A 24,861-nucleotide genomic window follows, 5' to 3' on the forward strand; every position below is an offset into this window, starting at 1 on the left:
TAAACATAACTAAAATATGATTGAGTATTTTACATTATTGTATTTATTATGAATATCTCATCGACTTTACTTTCTTTTCTTATTTATGGAAACTAATTACAGGGAGTCCTCGACCTACGACGTTGTTCCGTTCTTGAGAAGCGGTGTAACTCGAATTTCAGTGTAAGTCGGAACATTATACTGTACAGTACATTAATTACTCTATACATATCGTACTGTATTAGAAACATCTGTTTTACGCTTTGAGTTCATATCAAAGGGCAAAAAGCTAAAAAAAAACGTTCAAAGAAGTTACGAAAAACCCGGCTCAAACAACCAAAGAGACGTACAGTATCACTGAAACTGTATACCATGTGACTAAAGCTTAGTGATTATTCGTTCATAATCGTAATATGTCGCAATTGTCAACTCTACGTTATTCACGATGTAAATGACGAAAACCAATGAACCCAAAGCACTGATTTTCTTGATCACAATGATCCAGTTTAAGGGCTCAGATATTACAGTACAGTATTATCTTTTATACTTTTATGGAGTGCGTTCGTTACCTCGAAACAGCGTTATGGAGTGCGCGTTCGTAACCTCGAAACAGCGTTAGTCGCGATCGTCATAACCCGAGGACTCCCTGTACTGCAATTTCGTGAACTGCAGTTTATTTATCTGCTGGAGCGTATTTAGCGAACGAGAGTCATTTGTTAGCATTTCAAAGGTAAATCAGGCAGAGATGAGGAAGAACAGTTGACCTTTTGCCTTTATTCTTTAGGCCAAGGGTGCACTGTCTTTTTTCCTTAGACAGCCGCATTGCGTTTTTATAAAAGGTCTATCGGTGGGATCGAGGTCCTTTAAAACAGGGGTTCTCAAACTTTTGATGTTGCGGAGCCCTTGAAAAGGTTGACCATTATTCACGGAGCCCCAAAATAAATGTTAAAATTGTTACTTTCCAATTAATATTCCTGAGTAAGTTAAAAGTACTTTACTTAATTTGAATGCAACACCTTTTTAATAGGGTTAATACAAGTCATAAATGAATCTAAATTTCAAAGATAAATTATATATACTAAAGCTATAAATTTGACACTTGACAAACATATTAATAAATTAGGGGTCGAATCTTTTCCCTTTTGACATTTTTGGAAGACTTAAAAGGCGCTAAAAACGCGCGCGATTGCATTTTGTTACAATCGCCGATTGTTTTCGTCAGTATGGCGTGTTTTAAACCTTAAACATCTTTACGCCGATGTTTATTCTTCCTAAATCAAAAATTTCCTTGACATATACGTGTATTGTTCCACAATGACAACGATAATTGCTTTTTTGTTCTCGTGGGGAATTATGAGTTCAATGTAAAAAAACATGTTATCATATTATAGTCATCGGCGACGAAATACTAAAAATAATAATTAATAAAGAGGTAAATCCGCAACTCGAATTTCTTGATTGGAAAGCGGCATTCTAAAATATTAAAACTGAAACTTAAATGGGAGATAACACTATAAGTGTTGTTTCAGCAGACTTTTATAGACATTGTGAATCACAAAATTTAGTTTTATGTTTACTTTGGTTATTCATCATAGTAACTGCGAAATCGAAACACAGTCAATTGTTCATGCGTTGTACCTTTTAGTCGCATGCAATAAAATAAATTACAATCGTTCATATTTTGCCCAGACCTTGGGTATTTTATGTTATTGGACACGTTTAGTGGCCATAACGATCGTTTCAATATTATGTTGTTGTTGTTGTTGTTCTTTGATACGTTTTTAAAAAATCGCTTTTCTCTTCGAATACTGGACCAATTGCTTTGAAATTTTCAGTGGTTAAAGATTAATTTCTTCGCTAGAAGGCTATTACTTTTATTTATTTCAAAATTTTGCGTGAATTCTATGAAATTTGATATTTCGTCTAAAATTTTGCTGTATTATTTTTTATCCATGGGAACACGGATTTTAGTCAGTGTCATGACTGGCTGTACGTTTTGATTCTGCAAAATTCTTGCTACTGGAAATTCAGAACTTTTTTGAGGGTACCGGTAGCGTCAAAGGTACCGGTAAAGACTGATTAGCTCTGGTCTAACGTGTCCATATATTTGTGCGTAGCTCTCTTGTTTTAGAATAGTATTCTTTCATTTTAGTAATCCTAATAGTAATCTCGAATCAAACGTGAGTGACGATGAGCACAATTAGAATTATTACGACAAGACACTTTAAATGCAATTTAAATGAAGAATGTTGCGTAGAAATTTCCAATTCCAATTTTGAACTCCTCCCTCTTAAGAATCCTGGCTGTGCTCCTACTTATAAATAATGTCATTTTTTAATTCCGCCTTTTTGCCATATTTCGAGACTATATTGTTGTCCAATTTTATCAAAGCTGTTATTGCTTCTTTGAACAGTTACAAAATTAGCCAAGTCAGTATTTTGAAAAGTAACCGAATAGCTCGCGGAGCCCCTGGGTTTCTCTCGCGGAGCCCTGGGGCTCCGTACGGAGCACTTTGAGAACCTATGCTTTAAAAGATATATTTGACTTAAGAATTGGTTTTTATTGATATATATCTCTTTGACTTGTGTCTAAAATGTGTGTAAAATTGTGTTTTTGAAATGGTAAAATTCAAACAAAAACGAAAGTTTTTGAGGATGACCAAATATTTTTATCAAATAAGTTTAACAAATAAGAGATACTTGAATCTACAGTCGGAAAAGAAGAGGACCACTGAGGGTCGACATTAATATTCGCTGGAAATTACTTTAAGGCCCAAGAGATTGTTAACAGCGCAACATATTTTACTTTGTTAGTTACATTATAATTGCAGATACTTTTACTAGCATTTATTACTTTTCATGCATTCAATTTTCCATATCTCGTGATTACTACAAATTCTAGCGCCGAAGCAGACGTATGTTTTGTGTCACAGAGACGTGGTATCAGCCGGGCTGTGCTTCTGGTGTGTAAAACTCGTTATTTTGCGATAATCGGCAACGAGACGTCAAATATATTTGGAAGAGTGAATCTGCAACTAAAAATAAGTCTGAAAAATGATGGTATTAAATATTAACAACATGAACGGAAAACTTTTACTTTGATATTCCGTAACAGATAAAAAAAAAACGCTATTTTAGACATTGTAACTTGGCCATTATCCTGAATTGGAAACTATATAATAAGTGCTGAAATCGAAACAATTATTTGTGCCTGGGATGTATCTTCTCACCCATTCTTAAATTTTATTCGGGGTTGCACTCGACTTTTTATCAGATTATGATGGTATACAAGCTAATCAATGTAAAGTATGTTCAATCAATTTTATATCGTAATAAAATGAAATGTACGCTTTGGGATTTTATCTAAGCTCTTGGAATTTTTCTAATAGCGACAATGAAATTGCAAGATTGCAGACATTCGAATCAAAGCTAAATATCGGACAGGTTTAGCAAGTATTCCAATGTTCGCATATTATCGTGATATTTTACTCTAGAAATAATGCTTTCATTTTGTCATAGGTCGATGGAATCCCTTGTTTCGTCGAACACAGTTGTATTAATATAGCATCAGGGCCGGATTTGAGCTCAGAATTTCTCTCGAAACAACATCACATGTCATTGCTTAATGTTAAAAATATTAGTGAATTAAACCAATGACATTAAACAACATGATAGGCAACTCTGACGTCACTCCATAAGACTACAGGCAAAACATTGTATTTCATGATACGCTCCAATGCACATATTTCTCGTCGCCTTTCGCGTCCGTTTTCCGCTCGCTTTTGCTACTCGGCGTCTTTTTTACGTGTAGTACCTGCCTTTTTGCGCCTGTAACGAAACAAAATAATCTCTATATCTAAGAAGTTTTGCTTACTTGGAAAGCTGGAATAACAGGCAAGCTGTAAAGAGCAATTCTGGACATCATAGACGTTTTTTTTTTATCAGAGAAGATTACAAACGCGATAGCGGAAAGATTTGTGTGGAACATTTTGCAGATAATGACAAAGTTCAAAGTTAGTAATTTTAATGTTTGCGCTTAATCATTGAAATTTCATTTAAAGAGGGTGTCATACAAAACTGTGCTGCGATACAATTCCATAACACAAAGTTTGCACCTATCGAACTTGCTTTTGTAGGTGAATTTATTAGACATATTACATATTCAGTTAATCGTAGGTAACATTGCTGGTACATAATGCATCGTAGATAGGTTTGTTTAAATTTAGGAATTTAGCTCATAGCCCACTAATTAATATTATCTTCTATGCAGGAGGTTGCAGGGCTGAATTCAACTTGCAGCCTTACCGATCACCTGACGATGCTCATTTAGTTTGGCTCGAGCAAGTCTTCTTGAAATGCTTGTGTGAATGGAAACTACCTATATTTTTTGCCTTCCTCCGATTTTAGACAAATTTATTCTGAGGGATTTCGCATATAATTCTCACTGATTGTTGGCTGTTTATAATTCCTATTGATTGTGAATTCTGATTATAACAATGAGTTGAAAATTTTTTTACCTAATTTACTGGCACCTTTTTCTTGTCAATACTCCAAGCTGAGGTAATAAACATGACAATACATTTATGTCATCTGGAAGCAAAATATGCACACAAATTAATAGTTTGGCACATTGAGATAATACATCATGACAGAAAATACAAGTTAAAGATATGTATGACTATCACATGGTAATTAAAATTAAAAAAAATTAATAGGGGCTGTGGAGTATGGAAAGTTCAAGACAAAGAAAAGAACAAATGTTCATAGCTCATGAACTCTCAATTTTGCCTCATTGCTTTGTGAAGGCCAATATATTTCGAGTGGCTGAATTGGTTTACCTTTATGATAGCAACGATTTTGTATTTAATATAGCGAGATTATTTCAATTTAATTGAAGTGATATAATTTCCCAAAGCAATGCTTGAATCGTCTAGAATAGATCAGTGGTGTCAAACTCATGGGTTTTCGAGAGCCGCATTGCATTTTGAAAATTGTAAAAAGAGCCGCAAACAGTTTTTGATAATGTATACTTAAAAGATATTTTTAAGATAGTTTTAGTTTGTGACATATATTGTGATGCAACTAAACAGTTGGATTAAGTTTTATTATTTTCTTCAATTTCAAATGCAATTACATATTAATATTTGCATTCCACTATTATTGCAACATTTGCAAGTTACAGTATTTATTATAAAAAATCGTAAAATTCTATGTACAACCATCAAAATCATTTTTGAACAAGCTTTGAATAAGGAAAGAATAATACATACACTAAAAATAACTTAATCCAAATATATGAACCTAAAATTAACAAAAATACTACAGTATAAACTCAATGTTTTAATAATTACATTCGTCCTGGCGTTTGGCATCTTTTTTGTGTCACCAGCATACTAAGGCCAGTCTGAAATGATTTTATAGTACCAACTCTAACTAACGAGGCCACATGATCATGGGTTTATCTGGATCTTTACGAATGTTTAATTAATTCCAGTAATGCAAAAAAGTTACTTTTATCATTTCATGTATAGATCAGTAAAAAAACAAATGACAGATTTTTTAGACAAGACATTTCGCACTACATTGCGTGGCATAGGATTGCTTGAATTATTATTGATATTGATTTTTAGTAACTAAGTCGTTGTATAATTATATTAATATACAAACACATGGAAATTTTCTGTTCGAAGTTGGTCTTCGAATTTGTCATATTGACTGCTGAGCTTATTGTGTTTTTTGATTGTATTGATGGAAATATGACAAATTAAACAATGTGCTTCAGAATTTTGTGAAGAGCAGAAATGTTACAACTCCCATTTTCTTCGAAAATGCCACCTTCTTCGTGTACTTTGCGTTTAATTTAATTACTCAAGTGTTTTATTCAAGTATTCTTTTGCTAGCTTGATGTGTATTCTTAATTGGGTCAAAATGTGGACAAAAAAAATTAATATTCCAAAACTACTTTCAGTAAATTGTTTTCTGTGTGAATAATCAATTTCACTTTAGAAGGTTTGAAAAATCTATTACATTTAGATAAAAAAAAAACTTCCAAAATACTATTACAATTATTGTTAAGCGTTCGAGGGCCGCACTGGAAGTTCTCTGGGGCCGCGAGTTTGAGATCCCTGGTCTAGATTGAAGTTGTTCAAAAAATATATGATAGTATTTTATCATGAATGATGATTATACCCCTTCCGGAATTCCTTCTATAGTACTACCAAAAGTTGATGAACCAAATATAACACAGGTGCAGTGAGGTACCCGTAATCCTCATTTCCAAAGCTGTTTTAAGTATGTCTGGCGTGTTTTGTGCCTTTTTACAAATAAGACCGCTTATGCAATCTTACGCTTTGGAATTTTTAGTTATTTTCCTCAAGCCCTGCAGGATGTGGGGGCCATACACAACTCTACCGGAGGGTCAAATGTCTTTGCATGCCTCCATAGGTTGTTTTTCTATTGCAATTTTCAATTGCATTATATTTCTTGGAATCACACTGTCACTGATATGTCGCCAGACTTCTGATATCTCCCCGTCTGCTATAGTTGTCCTGTGAATAAATAATAAGAAATTGAGATTAGACGAATAGTTGAAAGTTTTGCTTTATGTCGGCTTAATTTCTTGATTGATATACTTACTATTTCTGCTATTGCCTCTTGTGCTGCAAGAGTCTCACAATGCTTAGACAGGTTTGTCCACAACTTTCACATCTGAAGAAAGAGAGGAGATTTATTAATTTTCGTTAAGAATAAATAAAGCAGTCTATATGATTCAGAATGGAAAAGCTAATAAATCCAATAACTCATGTTTTATTTAAAAAATATTTTACTGAATTTTGGAAAATAAACCAACTAATAAAAGGGTTTAGTCAGAAAATTACAAGCATTCGTGGCTCCAAATACTTGAGAAATCAGACTATACAATATAGACCGGTATGAGTGAAATGTTAGGTGAACTTGTTAACACTTTGATTCAATACGCAAATAAAAGTGAATGCGTAATAGTATGTTACAATGAGCAGCAATCAACAATGAGTATATATCCTCACTGATTAAAAAAATCTAACTGGAGGTGCATGAACTATTTGAAACCATAAGGAGTAAGTAAATATGTAATTTCGGCAAATGGGCAACTACGTACCGTACTGAATTAATAACTTCGTAGTATTTGACAAAGGCTGGCTTTCCCACATGTACTTAACAGTGCGATGCCCGGGTGTGATATACAACAATAGTATTCACCTTACCTTTTACCGATTTCTTTTTACCCCAACTTTCAAAAATATCATTAAAATCGACAACAACTGTCAAAGCAGGCACGAACACCATTCGTGCTACGCCTTGAAAGCAGCACACATCCGTTCGTTTTCGTCTCGTCAAGTATGTGCATTGGAGCGTGCTATCGAATACGATCTTCGGACAAAAATGCCGGAGTTGCGCATCATGTTGTTTAATGTCATTGATTAAACTCTTCGTTCTTTTCATTCTCCCATTCATGAGTGCAAATTTTTAATTAAAAGAATAAAAATTTACTCAAGGCAGTTTTGCTTTTAATTTATAATTTCCTTTCTCTTGCGCTTGCTAGCTCCACTATCAAATCTTTCACTCGTAATAAATTTGAGGTTCGAAAAATTATGAAATAAGATTATTCCTTGATTTAAACGCAGGTTAGCAATACCAAGACGTCTAAAAATAAGATAAGTCGAGAACATTAATCAGTTATTTATTTCAGCAACATATCAACTACCGATACTGTTTTTTGCAGAGTAGACTACGGTACTTCAACATGGATAGAAGCTTCCAACAGAATGCGCATAATAATTGCCTTTATTATGATGCAAACGACGTAATAAGGGATGTTTACAACGTGGTTGAAACCAGTTGTGTATAGAATTTTCTACTCTGAAAAGCTTGATATATATATACTATAGGTAGGGTTACCATATTTTTGTGACTTCAAATCGGGACGCCTCGAAAGACAACGACCCCTTAGCTGTGATTTTATAATTTCACATTTTCCGACTCTACTACATAGGCCTACATTTAATTAAAGTTTCCTCGGATGTCGTTATTGACCATGTTGTTATCGTAATTTCATGTGCATATTCTCTGTCAAAATATCGGGTTCAGTTCGAAAAATAGGGAGGAATTGACGTTAACGACACCGGTACAAATAATTCGAATTTAGACTAATTAGTATTGGTTTTACATGCGATACGCCTGCCATCAATGGGAATCGGCGGGAAACGAAAGCATTCGCCTTCAGTAGGTAGGCTAGCGCTGCAAAGAAACAACAGTAACGAGAACATGTTTGTGTACTATGCAGAAAAAACTGGACTATTGACTGACTTACGGTATCGGGACGGCGGGACAAAACGAGGCGGGACGTATGGTAAGCCTAACTATAGGTAGGGTTTAAACTTGTCAAGTTTTTAAAAGAATTACAAATTTCGAAACCAAACTTCGAGGACCCTTGACGTTGAGGCCCTAGCCTGCCTGGTCTTTTGGTAAATCCGGCCCTGTATAGCATGATATTTTGAATGCTCGTATAGGCCGTAGCCTGAATATTTTGCGCCATATAAAAAAATCATTATCCAACGGCTCTTTCTTCTGATTCTGGCATTTGTAATGATGTGAAATTGTAGGAAATTTGGCAGACTTTCTTTTGGCTTTATGAATGGATGTTTACAAATGTGTTACTCTTTATAACTTCTATTACGTTAACGACACAATGATTTTCCGTAATAGTCAAGCGCCAACATATACTTACATTGCAGTAAAACAAACATCAGCACATTTTACCCTCGACTGGTGCAGGTTGTGCACCCCTGCTTTAGGACTGTATGTTGACAAACTTCAAATGGCATAAATTACACATTAATGATGACAAAATTGAGTTTTATTTAAAAGCAGCCTTTTTTCGTATTACTGCGGCTGGAGTTTCCTGATAGTTCGGCACCGCAGGGACAAAATGTTTGGAAACCGCTGATCTGTTTCACGAGCTTGTCCGTTGCTAGCATGCCCATGTGTAACACGAATAGCTTATTTTCTAAACTTGCCAATAGATCCGCGGCACACCCGAGAATCTCTCACGACACACTACACTACAGCTTGAGAAACGGCTGCTTTGTTGACTGGCGGAGCGACGAGTCCATACGCTTATATCAAAGGTAATCATGTTGGGTATATGCTTGCCATCTCACATTTGATTACCCTGTGCGGCTTACAGCTTTCTTCATAACCAAGATCATGCATCTGATACAAATGACTGGCTAACTAATCTCATACCTGACACAGACTGGTGACCGGATAACACGCGCGGTTGCGGTTAAGGACAAGAAAACCCAAAAGAAAAAGAGACAGTACGAGAAACCACAGAGACTAAAAAGAATTGCAAAATCGATGCATTATGTGATAGTATATACTGATCGAGTCAAAACTTACCAAAGGCATCTGTGGTCCCTTGTAAGAACAGGAGCATGGTGTTGATGACAAATGGCAAAATATAAACTCATGGACTGATATGGTTAATAATGATTTAAACAATATAATAAATGAAGCATGACTGGCAGCACTGTTTTACTTTGCTTAGGCTGCGATTATTCTGCCAAAACAATTTTTTCAAATTTCATAAAACTTTTTTAGGGAAATTTGCTCGAAGCAAGATCATGTGCATTCACACCAAAATAAAAATTGACCTTGAGCAAAGCTAGGGCGACAGGCAAAACGCCATGAAAGACAGGGAGACATCTTCTGTTAACACAATTAGGAAAAAAAGGGGTTCCCATAACTGAAGTTCGTTTTGAAGAGTTTTTCGATAGGAGCACTGAGCGTTAGGTGGGCGGGAGCCCACACAGCTAATCAAGATTGATGATGGTAAATTTTTTCAGTCGTTAAGTCTGGATAGGTCAGAAGAAACTGTTCATTACAATATTCATGAAATAAGCCTAGCAAAACAAAATTTTCGCCAAAGGGAAGAGAGTTTGCTGTACAGACGCAAATCAAGTTCATTTTACACTAAATTATAAAAGGACGAAAAGTTGATGAATTAAGAATGAGCACACACCTTAGTTTGTGAACCAAGATGACACAGGAATGTAGTACGTGTACCCGGTAAGGGTTAGGACATAATTTTATACCAATTGTCCTTATTTTAGTTCTATTACGAATTCGGGGACTAGCCAAGTGACTCCCGTAGTATTTGTACCTAAAACTATGGCCTTACCCTAACCTGGTACACATACTACGTTCCGGTGTCCGCCATCTTGGTTCACATACTTTGGGAGTACCAAACTTTATACATGAGCAACAGTAACATTTTGCAACGATGAATTTCCATGACACTTAAGTAGTTCAGAGCCATGTTCAGATATGATAAACACCTTCTAAAAATTGCAGTTCAAAACTGAAAATACAAAAATCTATAAAAAGTGCAACATAACAAATGGAACAACATTCAGCAACAGAAAAAGGGCAAAAACAATAAGAAAAAATGCTGTTATACCAGCCAGCTGGTGAATAATGCTAAGCCAGTGGTGGGCACGGTTTTTGGACCAGAGACCAACAATTTTGCCAACCTAGTTACATTCTATGAACAATATTTACAGTGTTACAAAAGCAAAAATAAGAAGCCTTGTGCTAGAACTATATCTAATCGCAATCTCAACAAATTCTTTAAGCTATTTTTTAGCTAAAACATCATAATTTGGTTTTAAGGCAGCATCAGGTGGGACAGATTGAAATACCCAACAAGCCCGATTTGGCTCGCAGGCTGTAGTTTGCCCATGTCAGTGATGTGCCTTCCGCCTAATAGTCAAAGTTTCTATTAAGCACAGGTTAAACTCAAACCCTATTCCTAACTCCCCACCAAGAGTGTAAATAAAAAAATGATTGACAAGGAAATGAGGTGCTCCCAAGTATGCGAACCAAGATGGCGGACATCGGAACGTAACAGGTTAGAGTTAGGCGATAATTTTTTTCCAATTTTCCTTATTTTAGTCCTATTATCAGTTCGAAGACTAGCCAAAAGCCTTCCGTAGTATTTATATCTAAAATTATGGCCTAACCCTAACCTAGTACACATATTACATTCCGATGTCCGCCATCTTGGTTCGCATACTTCGGGAGCCCCGGAAATGATTATGATCAACCAAGGAATGATAGCTTCCCCCTTTTTATATCATCAGGGCAACATTTTATTCTGATCGACAAAATAATATTTCTTTTCCCGCTCATTTTATTACGTAGTTCCTTGCACCCTGACACCAAGTGTTGAATTTACAAGTAACTGTCGATGTAACGCAATCTCATTCTCCGTTAAAGGGCGAGCGTCGTAAGGGCAATGCTGGATCGTTGGCAATGTTGATTGATATGTCCTGCGTCCAAAACCTGAAAAAAAAAAATTCAATTTTAATTTTGAAAATTGGTTAAAATCGTCACTTTTAACAAGAAATGGGTATGGCCACCCAGTGGTTGAAGTTGTAGTTAGACCAGCGATTCTCAACCGCGGCTCTCAACTATACTATACTTTATGTGGCTCTCATTATTTTCTGAAAATTAATCAGTTTCATTGAACATTGTTTATTGAAAATTAATCAATTCAAAAAATTGGAAGTGCAGTATTTGAATTGATGTCATCGTGACCGCCTTGTGACAACATTAACTTCTGAGAACAATTTGCTTGAAGCAATATCTGCTTGTCTAAAGCCTTATTAATGCAAAAAAGCCCCATAAAAAGGCAATTGGTCTGATGTCATAAACATGAATATAGAACTACTTCAAAATCGAACCTTCATTCCTGTTTTCTGTTGAGTCATTCTCCTCATAACTCAGCATTTTTAGTCTGAATTCTTCTGTCAATTTGGCTTCTTCATATTTTTCATCTTCTTCATCCTACAGAAAAAAGGGAGGAAAGGAAAGCTTATATAGTGAAACACTTCCTCCTCGTAAAAAGAAATATTCCCTCCAAACAGAGCTATTGAGTCGGAGATAATTTACAAGCTCGGCGGTGCGGCTCATCGTGTTGAGCAGTAGGAATACGCTCGCCACCACACCTCTGATTACCCTGCCCTAGTTTGCAAGGTTCGTATCCCATGTGGATATAGTTATGTGCGAGAGGATTGTTGGACTCCTCGCCGCCGCAAGACGGTTTACGTAACCTCTGGTCGGTTACAGATTCCTCCACCATAAAGTCCATGCTTTCACAAACAAATAACTGGCCAAATAATCCCATATCTGACATAGACTGGTAACTGGACGAGAAGACATGGTTGGCCATATGATCAATGAAAAGTTACGAAAGTTCAAAGAATTTTGTTCTCCTTTTTGCACATTTTGTTCAAGTTTCGGCAGTTTGCGTTAAAGCCCTCGAATTTTACCTGTAATCTTCTTTTTATAATTAAAAAAAAGTTAATTTAACCTACTTTTTTCTGTTTATCATCGTCTTCCGACTCCACGTTATCCACGTCGGGAACTACCTGAGCATCAATGGTAGAGTACCGGGCGTCACTCCATGCCCAGGCACATTGTTTTAATGCTACCAACGTTTCGCTTGCCGTCAATCGCTGAGTGGGGTCAAGGGTCAATAATCCTCGGATAATGTCGTTAATTTGAGAAGTCGTCTGAGGATTGCTGAAACGTGGAGGTTTCAGTTAAATATTGTATTTAATTCAAGAACACACCAGCATGAAATGTACTTCTGTATAGTCTCGTCTGACAAGTGACAAGCATATCTCACTGATCAATAGTAACTATATCCCAATGCGCACATGTCTCCATCAGCACAAAGGCTATGTTAAAAGATTCAATACCGTGAGCTATCGGCCAGACAAGAGGTTGTGGTTCGACATATTATACATTATATCAGCCTCTCGCTCTTCTCCTAGGTTAATATAAAAACCCTATTCAACCTTCAATTGTGAGCAAAAAGTTATTCTTTCTGTCACAGCCAAATTTAAGTACAGACTCTTTTTGGTTACATTTGCCTCCATACACGACATGGACCAGTGACCGAATGTCATAAGACAAAGATGGGTGAATTATGACCCACAGGCCGGATTCAGCCAATTGAAGTTTTCTACCTGGCCCACTGGTGTGCTGGAAATTATGGGGTGCAACCCACACCTGGGGAAAGGGTGGAGTGTGTTGGAATGGGGGCATAGACAATTTTTGACAAGGTGTGAAGAGATATAAATTTCTGATGGAATAACGTCATAATGTCCCGATTGTCACTTTTTATTCCTTATTATTATATAAAGTTTTGTCTAGCTGTTGGAAAAATTATTTTAATTCATAGTTTTTCATATTGAGTTTTGTGCCTCTGGCACAGTAACCAAAAAGTGTGCGCGTGTGCCCGCGCACACAGCTTTCAGAGGCTGCGCACACGCATAGATTTACTGCGCACAGACATATTTCGATGTAATGTAATAATGTGCTCGGTTGCCAGGTTGAGAAAGTTTGTTGTTGGCCCACTTATTACCCGGTTAGAACGCCAAAATTTCTTCATTGTTTTTTGCACAAATATTAGTCATTTCCAAAAAAGTGCGCACACACCAAATTTTCTGCGGACACATACTACAAAAAATTAGAGGGATCATTGATTGCCTGTAGCTGGCTTACTCATAAAAGTAATTACCCATGCCTGCCATAGGACCAGGCCTTCTATCTGCTTTGCTTCCCCCCCTGTTTAATATAAAAATCAAATCTTACCTTGGGATGACAAAATCTGCTTTTTTAATCTTCTTGAACAACTTGGGGGGTTCCTGGTCGTAGAATGGGAATTGTCCGTACAACATCATGAACAAAACGACACCTAGTGACCACATATCACTCGGCTTCCCTGCATATGGCTTGCCTGAAAAAATAAATGAAATATAAGTATAAAACAAGGGGTTCTCAAACAGTGGGGTGCGACCCACACGGGTGGGGGGGTGGAGGGTGTTGGGAGGGAGGGGGGGGGGCATAGACAATTTTTGACAAAACGTGACGCTAATTAAAAATAAAAATATTTGTTAGATTTGATCTTATCCGCCCTATTTTGTGAATCTTAACTGTGAAAGCGATTTACGATGTGTATTATCCTCCCCAAAACCTTTTGTCAGCTAAAAACAACTGTACTAATAAAAATAACAACAAAGTCTGCTTGTTTTCAAAACTTTTCATTTCTTGCATTATTTGTACTTTCAACGTGTTTTTCGAATAAAACTGACTTTTGCCTTATAATCTGATATTTGTAGCTTATTGTTGGTTAGATATTTTGAGGTGGGTAGCGAAACTCAACCAGTTCTAAAAAGGGGACGCGACTTGAAAAGTTTGAGAACCACTGGTTTAGGTGAACCTGATATTTCCAGCATTGTCATTTCACAAGAAGAAAGCAACTCGGAGAACGACAAGCAGGGTAACCGTAGCAACAACAGTCAGGGTAATAACGAACAAGCAGGGTAACCATGGCAACAACAGTCCAGGGATAAACAATTTATCTTACCACTGAGAACATCTGGGCTGATATAAGCCGGGCTCCCTCGCTGGTCTTTGAGTAGTTCACCATCTGACATGAGATGCCGCCCAAGACAAAAATTAGTCAGAATAACTTTGTGAGATTTCCGAAGAAATACCATGTTTCCAAGTTTGAGATCCCTGGTAATATAAAATATGGAACACTGGATTAATACAGAAAAAAACTAATACCATTGATATACATATTGAATCAAACATCTGAAATTATTATTCATAAAAGGGCTTCTCAACTATTTTCATCAAAGATCAGTCTACAAAACTTAAAAATTACTGGGGTCCAGTCTCCCCAGAAATTTATTTCAACATCCTTATTAAACGCGAACTTTCTCATCGGCTAATGATTTTGCGAGGAAATGTGATAAACCAGTATTGGTCATCCATCAAGCAGCGAAACCTATGAAAATTCCACTTGCACAAAGTCATACAGCAAGAAAAAGTAGTAAGTTAGCCAAATAAAATGCTAGTTGACCTTAACTTCGCCGCTGGACAAATTTATGACAAAATCGAACTTACAATCAGGGGGGTGAGGAGTTGAAATATATAAAAAAAATCCTTACCTGTGAACAACGTTCATTTGATGTAGCGAATGCATAACTTCGACAATAGAGGTAAAAATCCTTATTGTTTCGCGTTCACTCAAGCGTTTAACTTTTATGACATGTTGTTGCAGGTTCAAACAATCTATTGTGGACTCGTCAAATTCGTGAGGAGACAAACAATCAAGAATTAGGCAAAGACGTTCCTGTACTCGGCCAGTTTTGGGGTCAAATGTCATGTCTTTATGGAACCCATGCTCTCTTATTACACCTGGATGATTTTTTAGTAAAGTTAACAACGAGTACTCGGAATAAAGTAACATTCGTCCACTTCTATCATCGACTGAATTTCCCCCCATATTCAAAACTTTCGCCATGTAGTACTTGAACGTGTTTTCTTTGCGAACTAAATATTGTGAAATACTGCGGACCGGGGAGGCACCAAACAGCGGGCCAAAAACATACGGCCCAATTCTGTTTTTGCATGTAAACACACTCGGGTTCTTTTTAATTTTTAATAAATTTTGTTCTGAAAGTAGGTCATGCTTCATTGGAGTTATTATTTCATCACAAATGTCTTTTTTTGTAGGCTTTAGATCATCTTTCCATGCGACTTGCTTTTTAGGCGGGAGAGTTTTTTGTCGTATTGTTTCAGATGAACTTTCACATTTGTCACCAGAAGAGGAAGTCACATGATTATTCCGGTTCAGTCGTATTTTGGATTTTTTTAAAATGGACGGGCTGGGGGTGAGAGTTCTTGGGGCTGCAGATATGACTCGAAGAGAGTGTGTCGATTTATCAGGAATTGAAGTCTTTGACACGGATGGACTCGCCTCTTCTGATTTAGAATCTAAAAAATGTGAATTCATGTTCGCATCAAGTTTTGTTATTTTGAATTCTTAGAGCCTGGAGTTGAAATCTAAACGATGAAAATTTAACTCAAAATTTACATTAGCAAAGCATACCCGACAGACAAAAAATCATGCACAAGTTTATGATATGAACATTGAATCTTATCAGAGCTCAGAGCTGGAATAAAACTTCCCTCAACCTGAAGTTAATTTCGTTCAAATTTCATTTTTTAAACAAGTTATAAGCAGTATACATCAGGGCTGTGGGCCCAGGTAGATATATAAAGACTCTTGGTGATTCCCTTTTGTTGGAAATGTTGACTTCAGCGCTGAGCTTTGATGGAGACTACTTTAATGAGAAGGAGACTATGGACTCCAGACTTCCTATTTTACTCAAATAATAATGTACTAGTATCTCAATTCAATCGCAGTCGTTAAAAATTGTCAAACAACTATCGAGGAAATTAAAGGAACTGAATTCAGAATAGTGTGTACAAACATTACTTTTACTTAATTTCTCTTTTCTTCAATAATTGCCTCTACACCCAAGACCTACCTTTTATTACGTTCCCGCTAGTATTCCCAGCTTTGGCATCATTGCTTCTATCTTGGTCATCAACGAGAATTTGAACTTTAGGTATTTGCATAGCAGACGTTCCAGGAATGTCAGTGTCTGTTTGTATAGGTTTTGCAAAAGCACTCTCTCGATTAAAAAGGCGAGTTTTCTGTTCGTCAGAAGCATTCGGGTCGTATTCCACCCGCGTTAAGCGTCCGCGGAATCTTGCTCTAGGGTAGAGATTGGAATTATCTTGACATAGGTATTTTGCTTGTGACATCATATTGCCTCCACTCAATGCTCGTTTTCTTGACTCTCGTAGTTGTTCCAGGTAAGACGCTGGGTCTGAAATAATAATTTATTTAACCATTGAAATATTTCCCTTGACTGTATTTTTTCTGATTACCGGTAGTAAAAATGTAGAACGACCTGGTGTTTCCCCAACCTTTCGAAAATGCCAAAATAACAGAACAGAACCCAGATCATTTGGAACATATTCTAGAGCAGGGACTCAAGTATTTCCACTAAAGTTTCGTTTACAAAACTTCAAAATTACTGGGATCCGCACATTCCGAAAATTTATTTTATTAAATAAACGAATGCATTATTAAATTAAATACAAGAGCAATGATTGGCTCACAAATATGGAAACAAATGTCGCAAATCTGTACCAATACGGCAAACTGTATACTAATAGTATCAAAATCATCAAAGAATATAAAACAATGCGAATGCTGCAGACACGGTCCATATTGAATGGTTGAAAGGTCCGTATTCGGAGCGCTGTCCGCCAGTTGAGTGCCCTGTTCTAGAGCAGCGGTTCTCAAACCCTCTAAGATGCAACCCCTTTTCAGAATTTGTCTCGCACACACGTCAATTTGTCACGTCCCCTCGTGGGGTGTGCCCCATCGATTCAGAAACGCTGTTCTAAAGAAAACATCATTTTTGTGCAAAGCATGCTGCTGAAACTTTCTGGTACAATCATACACAAATCACGTGTCAAATAATTTTTCTTCATTATCGTAAAAGTAACTAAGAAATTTATGAGCTCTATGTTTTTTTGTAAGTCACCTTGAACTAGATTTTTACGTATCCGTAGCGGCTTATGTATGGCCTTGTTTAGGGCAACTGTTTTTGAAAAAGAATAAGACTTAATTAATATGATTGTAATATATGTCCATAAAGTCGTATAAATTTTTAAAATTGCAGAGGGAATTTATCGATACCATATATTGTTCTGGCCCTCACAAATATATTAAATGAGGTAAAAATACTTGAACAATCATTGATTCAACAACAAACCTGGTTAGGAAATATTTGAAACTGACTTCAGAACGAAATTGAAATTATAAAGGAAATTTATGGACACCCTAAGCTATATATTTCAAAAAATTTTAATAACTCTTACCAGTTGTAATGTTCATAATAAGAATTATTCAATTTAATTGAATTAGGTAATGGTTAATTTTAGTTTTGACTCATTTTATCACCATTGGAAGTCTACACTTTTGTGACTCAAAACTTCAAAATTCTCGTCTACAATTTCAGGGAATTTGAAAATACAAATCTAGTGGAAACATGCCAAACTGTGACTGCACAGTGGAGCTGAGATCTGAAGCCCGAGCCCGAAATTCGGGCCGGGTCGGGCCTGAAAGGTCAATCGTCACGTTTGGGTCGGGTCGGGCTTCTTTATCGCTGACTTTTTTAAAAATAAATAGTTGTTTATAAAAATATATACTAAAATTTTGTGTGGATACTAAACTAAAGAATACTTGTTACAAAACACATACTGTACTAAACACTTGCAATGACAATTCAACGAACTCCTAAATAAAATATGAAATTTCGGGTTTGTTTCGGGCTCGGGCCTGCAAATCCAGTTAATTAGCCAGGCTCGGGTGTAATACCCACTAGCTGGGTCGGGCCGGAATTTTTGGGCCCGATCTTACCTCTACTGCACAGGCATGATCTGAAACAGTGACTTGTTAGTTTTTGGTCTTTACCAATAGAGGTAAGATTAAGCCCAAAAATTCCAGCCCGGCCCAACCCAGGCCCGTGCGTATTAAACCCGACCCAGCCTGAGCTCGACTAATCAACTGGATTTGCAGACCAGAGCCCGGAGCAAATCCGGAATTTCATATTTTATTTAGGAGTCTGAATTGTCATTGCAAGAGTTAAGTACAGTATGTGTCGTGTTGATGAGGCAACTTCTGTTTTTTGCAGACCACGGTCTCTCGTGGCCAAAATACGGCCGAAACATTTTATTTTAAAAAAGTCAGCAATAGAGAAGCCCGACCCGACCGGAACTTAATGATTGACATTTCAGGCCCGATCCAGCCGAATTTCGAGTCGGGCTTCAGATCCTAGCTCTAGTTTCGAACTCTTACCAGTTGCACTGTGAGGGGCGGTGACAGGAGTCGAAGAATCGAACACATCATCATCATCCTCGTCATCTTCGTCCTCATCAACTGACGTCGACGTTGCAGGATCTTCCGAACTTCCGTCCGATACCTGAACAACTTCTAGTGTGGTCGGTATCGAGTTACGTCGCCTAAAGATGAGATAGAAAGATTATTGAACCTGAATTTTTTAAAGTGAATTTGCTGGTAGTAGAATGGTAGTAAGGTATAACAGAAAATAAATTCGGCACGATGTTCTAGCACAGGGTTGCTTGAAATGGGCCCTCGACCAACCTAGGGGCCACAAAACATTTTTAAGGGGCCACAAAGCAAGTCGTGAGAGTCTTTGGAAGGAGGCAATAGGTCGTGAAAGTTTGAGAACCATTGGGTAGCAGTTAAAGCCTAGACCTAATTATGTTATCATAGCAGGTAAAATATCCCATGAACAATTCACCCACATAGAGAGTGATAAAGTGTTTCATAAACCTAACTAAATAGCTGTGTATTCCCCATATGTTTAAGTCGTCAACTTTTCTCTCTCCTGGGATGAATATGAAAATCCTATCCTATGTATATTTAGCTGCTTGTATATGACCTCATTAAGAGTGAAAACAAGTCACGAAAAACATAATATTTTATTCTCAAAACATAAAAGTTTCAATACCTTATTGTAGTTTCATTGGAAATAATCTCGGACGTTGGTAACGGGCCTCCAACACTGTACCGATCCCGTCTAACTGGGGTTTGAATTGAGTGCGGTTGTGGATAGATTTCTTTATAAGAAGCATAAGGCGGTGGTTGGTGACGATTCAGAATATAATCGTAATGTGGGGCTACATATGGGAGATGGAAATTCGTTCCCGGGGGGTACAGGGGAATATGTGACCCAGTTGTCCCGTGGGGGTTTGAAAAAGCTGATGTAGTTGAGTTCCTACGACATGTTGATGGATCTGGATACTTGTGAGGATCATAGTACGGGTTTGGTAAGTATGTCGGAATCGGACAGAAAGGTAGATGTGCCGCTGTAGCTGAAGTGCTCTGCTGCATCTGAATATAATAAAATACAAATCAGAGCAATTTAGGTACGGCCAATTTTAACTGAGAGCTCGTCAAGGCCAAAATTGAATCAATATTCCAAATACATTTTCAAATAAGATAGAACGATTAAAAACAGGTTTCTGACCCTTACTACCCGATTGTGAAAAAAGTGAATTATACTAGACTTCATTTAAATTTAATGCTTGAAGTTGAGGAAACGAAGGCTGCTAGCACCCCCAAAGGTCCAAGAAAGCTGAATTGATGAGTATGGCAAATATTCACTGAGCCACTATTCTAATTCACTAATTCACTGTTATTTTAACAAAAATATTGAAACTAATGAAATGGTTTTCTTGTTTCCGGATAGGAACAATTATCATTTTTTAGTAATTTCAGAAACTGTTGAAATTTAAAGGTTTCAGAGCTATAATTGAGCCTCCTTAGCGGCTTTCCTCCCCTCCCTGGAATAAAAATCCTATCCTTACCTCAAGAACAGTGGAATGTGAGGCCGCTCTAGCTCTGTTGCAATTATTGTTATCATTCGAGCTGACAAGAAAAAGTGGATTCAACCGGTTTGAACTAGATATAGGCAGCTGGGAACTGGATTGATTCAGTATTTCTGGATGGTAAGTTGGCAACATTGTCCTTGGCATTGATGAATATAAAGCAGGGTCAAAGGCCATCTGCGGAATATGGTGTAAGCCATAAGGCGGCGGTAGAGAGGTTGATAATCGTGGTATATCCATTTGGCTACATGAAGCATGCCTCGTAGAATTTGATTGTCCATTTTGTGACGGTGCATGGTTCGTATTTAGTCCATGGTTGTATAAATCGTCCGCTACTTGCGGATCTCGTCTATGCTGGTTATCCATGCTGAATAATGTATACTGTTCATTTGCTATGAAATACGACTCTATATCCGAAAGTTTTATGTAGTTTATTTCGTTTAAAGTGTAGCAAGCCAGAATAACGTTATCTTATTAAATAAGTTTTAAAGAATAATTAACAGACTAGAACAAACTTTGATCGGTAAAACTCATTGTCAGACACAAGAACTTGCAGCACCCGCATATTGCAATTTAAATTAACATAACCTGATTTTATGATTGTCCCGATATGCGATATATCAATAAATAAAAACTGACTACCGGTACCGGTATAGTACGGTAGGGCACAGTTCTCCAATTTCAAGATAATAAAAAAAATTTCTCTTATTTCAGTGGCAGGGTGGCGAAACAAAAGACTGAAAGATAAAATAAACACAGTACTAAGATAACACCCACTTCATAGCATAGGAAAGTTGATCTATACGACATACCGGTACCCAACGACTAACATACCGGTACCGTAATCACAATACCGGTACCGGCAGACCGGTGATACCGAAAAACAACAACGCACAACAAAAAAATTTAACATTGCTTGTTTTGCCCTGTACCGGTATTGCTTTTTGGTTTCGGGCTTTGTTGTAACGGAAAACCAAAATAAACGCTCTCACTAAAATCTCAAAGTGTATATTTGGACACCATATTAGGTACGCTACCGGTACCGTTACGGTACTGGACCTCAACCTCTGAGAATAACCTCAATTTCGGAAAATTTCAATCTATATGAATTTACTTTTATTCAGTGTTCCTGTCGTATACTTGAAGTATGGAAACACCACATTCTGCCGAATGGGAAAACTTTGCAAAAATCCTTGTTTATGTTTTCGTCTGCAAGTCAAATTTCACTACAATTTCGCTTTCTTTACATATTTATATTCAATATAATATATTGCATCAAAAAAGGGTACCGGTAGTAGACTCCGATTCCGGTACTTTTGATCTCACTTTTATAGGACAGGATAGGATTTTATACATTTATCCCGGGGGAGAGTAAACAGTTTAAAACGGCTTTGTGATGCATGGACTTTAAATTAAATGCGAGATTCAACATCTACGGTACCGGTACCATACTCCGCAGATTGTAATGTCAATAAATTTTATACAAATACCGGTACTAGTGTGGCTTGTGAAAATACCAGGCCCCTTTGAATAAGTACAGTACAGTACCAGTAGTACCGGTAAATGATCCGGTACGGCCATTGAATTTATTAAATATAGGATAGTAAATTTGTTATTTTACGGTACCGGTATGCTATTAATTGGATTTTGGTACTTATTCCATTTTTTATATTAATTATTGAATGTTACCGGTACGGTACAGTCTACAGAATTACGGTACTGTACATTTGTGTTAGTACAGTACCGTACCGTAGTGTGCAACAAGACTACTAAATCATTCGATTGTGTTTATTATTATTGTTATTTTAGTATTTATTTTGGTGCCCTCATATACCCGTAATTTGTAAACCTTTATTTACTTTATAATTTCACAGATTTCATGATAGTTAACGACCCCATACTTGAATTAGGAATTTATAATGGATAATGAGGATATCTCATCAGATGACGATTTCAACATAGTAACAGATTTGGTAAAATTCCGTTCCAAAATTACTAAATTAAAAATAGAAAATGCGAAGTTAAAAAGAAAATTGGCTGAGTTTAGTCGGAATGAAAAGAACTGCAACGATTCTTCAAAATTTATTGACGCCTCTTGCCAGACTGACTTTATAGACATCAAATCTAATTTTCAAGAGCTCAAGAAAGATTCAAATAGCATTGTGGAGAATTTAAATACTAGAGCAACCAAAAAAACTACCATCTCAGCATCAAATATTTCTCAATGGACTTACGATCATCACCGCGGGTTATACTTTGACTACAACACCCATCTTTACTATTACCCCAACACTGAGCTTTTCTACAATTATAAGAACGGTTGTTATTACAAATACAATGAGACTTCACAACAATATGAATTTCAACATCAGCTAGAAGATTTCAAAAATTCAAAAAGCGAGAAAATATCCAGGAATATAGATTACAGGGATTCTCTTTGCAATGCATTTTCCAAAGTTAGTCTCTCCAATGGTTCAATACCCTACATAAAAAAGAATGACGGTGTCAGTATGTCTAGTGGCCCAATATTGTATGTACAGAGTGTGAGTGCCTCTAGTGGTTCGATATCTTATACTCAAAGTAACACTGTCACAGCTAGCACTACTGCCACTAGCTGTAAAGTCCCATTGTCAAATGTACGGAATAACACTAGAACGAGTCTCTCCAGTGGCCCGATATCATACAAACAAAGTTTTACTGGCACAAAAACATCTAGTGGACCGATATCTTATGTACAAGGTGGTGTTAGTAGTAGCCCAATATCTGATGGAATAAGTAATGATACTACAGGTTCCTCTATGCCCAATACCAAAGGGAAAAATCCCTCTAGTGGTACAAAGTCTTATTCACGAAATAGAGCCGAATTGGGTTCAAGACCATGTATTCGAGCTATGGTTACAGCATCGAAAAGTCTAAAACCTGGGACTATATTCATGATTACTTATCCTGGAGCCATTTTGGGATCGAGCGAAAACTGCGATATTCGGATACCTGATGAAAAAGTAGATAAAAAACATTGCGCTGTGATGTTCGATCAAGAAAAAAGGAAATATTTTGTCACAGATTACGGAAGTAACTTAGGGACGACTTTGAATTCGATTACCGAAAATAATCCTGGTTTAACAACAGTTTTTGCTTCACCAGTATCACACAAAAGTGTGCTTTTGATTGGAGATACGGTACTTGTATTACACTTGCATTTGGGCAATGCTACATGTCCTGATTGCGAACCTGGACTAGTTCAAGCTATCATTGAAAAGAGCGAGTCGGTCAATTCGCCTGAAATTGTCCCAAAAAGGAATTTAGAAGTAAAAAGACGATCAGAACTAAAATTCCTGAAGAAAAAATTTAATTTGCATGGGGAAGGTAATGTAGTGTCTACTACTGACACATCTGTGAAATATATTGATAGAGCTTTGGAAAGGAGACTGACAAAGGGTAGCGATAATCCTTATGAAAAAAATGAGATGCCAACTTCTGTTTATACTGAGTTAGCTGATAATAACAAGGGTTTTCAAATGCTCCAGAAAATGGGTTGGAGCAGAGGGCAGTGCCTAGGTAAAACCTGTGAGGGAATAACAGAGCCGATAACGCCGCAAGGTAATTCCAAAGAAAGGTATGGACTTGGATTTGGAAAGATTTGATAATACTTTGAAAATTGAAATAGGCTTTTATTGTTCACACTCGCCACTGGACCGCTGTTTACTCTGTGTGAGTTTGCTGGTTAGAATCCCATGTTGGGATAGTTGTGTGTGAGAGGATTGCTGGACTCCTTGTCGCCGTAGGGTGATTCACGTAACCGCTGGTCTGTTACGGCTTCCTCCACCATCAAGTCCATGCTTCCGAAAACAAATAACTAAATAATCCGACATGGACTTGTAACCGGACGGGAGTCTGCGGTTTGCCATATTATTAAGTCCTCTTAACTTAACGCCTTTCCTCTCCCCCCGGATAAATATGTAAATCTTATCCAGGAGAAAGTAAAATCTACAGAACGGCCTAATTATATTGCGAACTATGTCCCTTGTCTGGTTATCAGTTCATCTCGAGCATGGAAATAGTTATCCGCTTCAGGTGCATGGATGACTTTATCATATCATGAATAGGATTTACCCTGGGGAAGCGAAATTGATGGAACGGCAAACCACGGCCGCTCATCCAGTTATCAGTCCATGTCAGGAAAAGTTAACCAGTCTCAGACTCATAAGTTTGCTGGAGTACGTTTATTTACCTACTGTGGTTCACTTAACTATTGGCTACGGTGTAATTTATATAGCCGATTGAAAACCCTTCTTGTTATTGCTTTTAAAATCATTACAGTTACAGCGTATTTATGCACTATTATCTTGTTTTTCATATATGTCTCTTCATAACAGATCTGAATTGAATTGCACTTATTTTGAGTATATTTTTTTCTATTTTATACATACCGCCACAGGTGTCCGGTAATTATTATGTTGTTTTACACTTTTGCTCTGAACGGGGC

At 37.0% G+C, this 24,861-nt stretch overlaps 2 protein-coding genes and 1 long non-coding RNA gene across 3 annotated transcripts; 1 reads left to right on the forward strand and 2 right to left on the reverse strand.

Moving 5' to 3' along the window:
- Nucleotides 1-6,268: 6,268 nt before the first annotated feature.
- LOC144428183 (uncharacterized) lies at nucleotides 6,269-7,545 on the reverse strand. Its single transcript, XR_013478189.1, has 3 exons — nucleotides 7,223-7,545; nucleotides 6,615-6,686; nucleotides 6,269-6,526 (listed from the first exon to the last, which is right to left on the reverse strand). It is a non-coding gene; the product is annotated as an uncharacterized LOC144428183 (long non-coding RNA).
- Nucleotides 7,546-8,856: 1,311 nt separating this feature from the next.
- LOC120337384 (uncharacterized) lies at nucleotides 8,857-20,803 on the reverse strand. Its single transcript, XM_078117009.1, has 10 exons — nucleotides 20,355-20,803; nucleotides 19,496-19,878; nucleotides 18,820-18,983; nucleotides 16,433-16,777; nucleotides 15,047-15,875; nucleotides 14,458-14,609; nucleotides 13,683-13,827; nucleotides 12,398-12,605; nucleotides 11,765-11,867; nucleotides 8,857-11,363 (listed from the first exon to the last, which is right to left on the reverse strand). Exons 1-10 carry the CDS (start codon nucleotides 20,739-20,741, stop codon nucleotides 11,215-11,217), a joined length of 2,865 nt encoding a protein of 954 aa, XP_077973135.1. The 5' UTR covers nucleotides 20,742-20,803; the 3' UTR covers nucleotides 8,857-11,214.
- Nucleotides 20,804-22,253: 1,450 nt separating this feature from the next.
- On the forward strand, nucleotides 22,254-24,790 carry LOC120337392 (uncharacterized). The gene has a single exon (XM_039405153.2). It carries the CDS (start codon nucleotides 22,295-22,297, stop codon nucleotides 24,017-24,019), a length of 1,725 nt encoding a protein of 574 aa, XP_039261087.2. The 5' UTR covers nucleotides 22,254-22,294; the 3' UTR covers nucleotides 24,020-24,790.
- Nucleotides 24,791-24,861: the final 71 nt, after the last annotated feature.

Source organism: Styela clava, chromosome 10 (genome assembly GCF_964204865.1).
Source record: "Styela clava chromosome 10, kaStyClav1.hap1.2, whole genome shotgun sequence".
Taxonomy (NCBI): Eukaryota; Metazoa; Chordata; class Ascidiacea; order Stolidobranchia; family Styelidae; genus Styela; species Styela clava.